Source organism: Henckelia pumila, chromosome 4 (assembly GCF_033568475.1).
Source record: "Henckelia pumila isolate YLH828 chromosome 4, ASM3356847v2, whole genome shotgun sequence".
NCBI classification, from domain to species: Eukaryota; Viridiplantae; Streptophyta; class Magnoliopsida; order Lamiales; family Gesneriaceae; genus Henckelia; species Henckelia pumila.
Window position 1 is genome coordinate 231528356 of NC_133123.1, and position 5275 is coordinate 231533630.

At 39.7% G+C, this 5275-nt stretch overlaps 1 protein-coding gene across 1 annotated transcript; it reads left to right on the top strand.

Annotated features, from left to right (window-relative positions):
- The first annotated feature begins 2692 nt into the window (after positions 1 to 2692).
- On the top strand, positions 2693 to 3091 carry LOC140862891 (uncharacterized). The gene has a single exon (XM_073265924.1). The coding sequence runs from the start codon at positions 2693 to 2695 to the stop codon at positions 3089 to 3091; it is 399 nt and encodes a 132-aa protein (XP_073122025.1).
- Positions 3092 to 5275: the final 2184 nt, after the last annotated feature.

The following is a 5275-nucleotide window of genomic DNA, read 5'->3' on the forward strand; positions in this document are numbered from 1 at the left end:
GTAAGGAACATGAAGATGTTCGAAGCATGCAAATGGATATTCATATGATGAATAATCGAACTACCCTATCCGGACTTTCCAAGTGGTTATCACTTATCGAGTGGATAAAGTCCGCGGTTTTGGTTGTACACCATTAGTCCTTACTACTTGAAACATCATGGAGACTCTATATGCTAGTACTGTGCTTTGACTCGTTTACCGACTCTATTGGGGTCATCAGGTGTCGGGATTGGGTACAGTTACAACACATATAGGAGTCGATGCATTGTTGTCAAGGATTCACCACATACTTGCGAGTGTGGATATCCTATGCAATCTGAGGAGATATTAGTGTGACAAATCTCTGGCCAGAGTACTTGATGTGATTTAAGAAATGGTTTCTTAGTAGCACATGCGATGTCACTAATTTGATCTTCAAGATGTATTGCATAGTTATCGAATCTTGAGCGACTCTCGATATACCAATGGTTGTTGATTCGATCGGGATATATGGATGAAGGGACCGTACTGTACGCTAACCAAAATCTACTGGTTCTTGTAGGCACTATCAGTGATACCTAGGGAATCATGGGGCGATGTTGCTAGGCGCTTTACCATGATTCGATGGGCAAGTCGGAAAGTGTTGTTCCGAGTCACAAGGAGTTGTGAGCCCACGGCTAGCTGTATCCCTGAACCATTGAGGGTCACACAGTGTAATGGATTTTTAATCCCCGTTGAGATAGTTAAATTTAAAGAGTTAAATTTAATGAACTAAGAAGTTGGACTTCTTAATTAAGAGTAAGGGAGTAGGATTTCCAAAATGACATAGGGATGGACATTTTTGGAAACCACTGAATTCGGATTCAGGAAAATTTATCTTGACTTTAAAATGTGCAGAAATGGTTTCTGTGCACATTGGTGAAATCGGTTTATCAATCGTAGTCACGATAAATTTTATATTAATTTCTGAACATGCGGGCTTTGCTTGTCGGGCCTCAACTTATGACTAATGGGCCCTAAGGTGTTAGTGGCCTGCATTATAAATAAGTTATTGCAGTACAGAAATTACACACAACAGGTCATAATTTGAGAGACTAAAATTCGAAAACCCTAGCTCTCTCTCCCTTGTGGCCGCCGCCCCTCCCTCACTCTGCCTGAGTTTTTCCGGTCTGTGATTTTGAATTGCAGTCTGGAATAGCGAATCATATTCGTTTATTCTCTTCGCAAAAAACTTCTGATAGATTTTCTAGTGCAATCTATCAGAGGGATTAAACCTCCATTCGTGGACCTGATTGAAGGAAAGATTATTCATCAGTTCCAGGGAGAGACAACAAGAGCAGAGAAATCTGTTGGAGTCCAGAATCTCGATTCGAGATTAAAGGTAAAATTTAATAATAGATATTTAATTTTACACACACAAACAATTTAATCGTTGAAGGTTTGATACCCACACTATGGAATCGTTCCATACAAAAATTTTTAAACTTCCGCTGCACCGGGTATCAATACCGATTGATCTGAGAGCCGCGTTTTTCCAACAATGTTTTTAATGCATTAAAAAATCTCAAATTAATATGTTTTAATGATTACAAAACTCGGTTAATCGTTACTAACAGTTTAAAGTGAGAAATTTGCAGATTATTATACTTTTGAGTATAGACAATATTGGAAGCAAAAACCGATAATCAAAAATTGGAAATAAAAATTTCAAGGGTTCGAATCTGCCCAAGTTCGGACGAAGAACATTCGGACGACCCGAAGATTTTTTATGAATTAAATAAAGATCAAAGGACAGGCTCGGAGGGCACGGAAGACTAGTTCGGACGGCCCGAAGCCAGTTCGGACGGCCCGTAGAATTTCTTGGAATTTAAATAATGATCGGAGGCACTCTCGGAGGCCACAAAATGACCCTTCGGACGACCAGAAGACAAGTTCAGAGGACCCGAACTACTTTACGGCCACTGAAGATTTTTTCGAAAGAAAATTTGCCTGAATGAATTTAATACTGCCGTTTGGATGACCCAAAGATGAGTTTGGACCACCCGAACAGTTCACCAGCCATAGAAATTTGAATTTCAATCAGACAACAATCGGACGACCCAAAGACATCTTCGGAGGCTCCGAACCCGTTCGGATTGGCAACTATAAATACATGCCATTTGAAGCCATTTCAACACACCAATTCACTCTCATCTCTCTTTTCAAGCAAGATCCTCTCCTTCAAAAGTTCAAGAAATATTTGTGTGTTATATTCAAAATCGAGGGTTGTTTGTATAAGTTCATTTCATGAGTTGGTTGATCGGTTATTGTAAACACTTGTGTGTGAAGCCAAGTGTATTTTGCGAGTGTTGTGGCTATCCTTGGAGCCCTTAAGGCCAAGTGTTCGAGTTGTATTGGCGCGGTGATTGTGCTGAGTTGTACGACTATCTTTGGAGCCATCAAGGCCAAGACGTTGAAGTGCTAGTGGATCCTTGGTTAATCGATCTTAACCAAGAAAGGGAGACGTAGACGATTTATCGTCGAACATCCATAAACATCTCTTATCCTTTTTACTGCTTTATTTACATTACACATTTATTTAATGCATTTATATTTGATTGCTTTAAGTCTTCTGCTTGTGTACTAGCATAATCGCTTTAAATTGCTAAAGTTGCCAATAGAACCTAAATCCCCCCCCCCCCCCAATTAGGTTCTAACAAGGACGTTGGACCAAATGAAGATAGAAGGATGCGAATTAGATCCTATCTCTACACCCTTGTATGGATTCATAGGTCATGCTATTCGACCTATGGGGCAAATTGATCACCCGATGTCCATGGGAAGCGATCCTAAGAGGGTAACGAAGATGGTGAGCTTCACAGTGGTAGATGCTTCCTCATCGTACAATGGAATTTTGGGTCGGCCGGATATGAAGTACTTTAAAGCCATTGCTTCTACATATAATCAGAAGCTCAAGTTTCCAGTAAGGAGAGAAGTTGGAGTCTTGCGTGGGGATCAAATGGTGGCATTCCGATGTTATGATGGGGTGGTGAGAGATGGAGGAAAAAAGGCGTGGGTGGAGGTTAACATGATAAGAAGTGGAAGGAGTATGTTGTTGGTGGTTGAGGAATAAATTCAGATACTTGAAGAGGAGGAAAAACATGAAGAAGTAGAATTGGGGTCCTAGGAGGAAAAACTTAGTTCTTGAGATTACTAATGAGGGATGCACATGGCAAGACTTTGAAGAGGTCTTAGAAAGCTTATCACCTTAAAAATTATTATCCTTAAGTTAATCGTTGATGTATTTCATTTTTTACTATTACTCCTGTAATCGTTTGAAGTTCAATGAAATCAATATCTCTTTCTAAAGTAATAAGTGTTATTTTGATCGAGAGGTGATAAGAATCCTACTATGGATAAGGCCAAGTAGAGAAGCTAGTGGGTGGAAGGTGAAAATTCTATATTTTTTCCTACTATGGCTAAGGCCAAGTAAAGGAGTTAGTAGGTGAAAAGTGAAAACTTACATTTTTCCTACTTAGGCTAAGACCAAGTAGAGGAGTTAGAGGGTTAAGTTCATATTTTCCTACTATGGCTAAGGTCAAGTAGAGGAGTTAGAGGGTGAGGAGTTGAAGTTCATATTTTTTTACTATGGCTAAGGCCAAGTAGAGAAGTTAGAGGGTGAGAATTTGAAGTTCATATTTTCTTACTATGGCTAAGGCCAAGTAGAGGAGTAAGAGGGTGGAAATTTGAAGTTCATATCTTTCTACTATGGCTAAGGCCAGGTAGAGGAGTTAGAGGGTGAGGAGTTGAATTTCATATTTTTCTACTATGGCTAAGGCCAAATAGAGGAGTTAGAGGGTGAAGAGTTGAAGTTCATATTTTCTTACTATGGCTAAGGCCTAGTCGAGGAGTTAGAGGCCGAGGATTTGAAGTTCATATTTTTCTACTATGACTAAGGCAAAGTAGAGGAGTTAGAGGGTGAGGAGTTGAATTTCATATTTTTTTACTATGGCTAAGGCCAAGTAGAGAAGTTAGAGGGTGAGGAGTTGAAGTTCATATTTTTCTACTATGGCTAAGGCCAAGTAGAGGAGTTAGAGGGTAGAAATTTGAAGTTCATATTTTCCAACTATGGCTAAGGCCAAGTAGAGAAGTTAGAGGGTGAGGAGTTAAAATTCATATTTTTCTACTATGGCTAAGGCCAAGTAGAGGAGTTAGTGGGTGAGAAGTTGAAGTTCATATTTTTCTACTATGGCTAAGGCCAAGTAGAGGAGTTTGAGGGTGGGAATTTGAAGTTCATATTTTTCTACTATGACTAAGGCCAAGTAGAGGAGTTAGAGGGTAAGGAGTTGAATTTCATATTTTTCTACTATGTCTAAGGTTTAGTAGAGGAGTTAGAGGGTGAGGAGTTGAATTTCATATTTTTCTACTATGGCTAAGGCCAAGTAGAGGAGTTAGAGGGTGAGGAGTTGAAGTTCATATTTTCCTACTATGGCCAAGGCAAAGTAGAGGAGTTAGAGGGTGAGGAATTGAAGTTCATATTTTCCTACTATGTCTAAGGCCAAGTAGAGGAGTTAGAGGGTGAGAAGTTGAAGTTCATATTTTCCTACTATGGATAAAGCCAAGTAGAGGAGTTAGAGGGTGAGGAGTTGAAGTTCATATTTTCCTACTATGGCTAAGGCCAAGTAAAGGAGTTAGAGGGTGAAAGATGAAGAGTTTCATTGTAGTGACCCTTACCAAGATCACATACTAATCAGAAACTTAGGCATAAAATTAACTTAATTAAACAGTAAGCCAGAATTAAACTGTGGAAGCAATAACAATATACATTCTCAAGAAAATGAATCTGTAAATACCCAAATAGTTATACAACCAAATCAAATACTATATCAACCCAATAAAATAAAATCATAAGCGAAGCTCCAGCTGACCATCCACTGCCTTGCCCCTCTTGGATTTACCCGCCTCATCCAATCGCAAACCTGCTCCATGGAATAGGGTGTCCAAATACACAAAGTACGAGACGTGAGCATAAAACGCTCATCGCGAGAGTATGAGTATACATGAATGCAAGTGTACCTCCTACTGACAAGAGGCCAAGAATCAGATAACAAAGATGGACCGGGCCCGATATGTAGCACTCTGTGCCGTCGCTTCAGGAGGTGGCTCAAATACCGAAAACCAATGGATACTTCGAACCCAAATAGATGGAAGTCCATCCACTAACAGGATAGGGTAAAACCCCACTAACAGACATTTCAAAAGAGATAGATCAAGATGCAAACGTATGCACCATATAATCATGTCATATAAATCATGC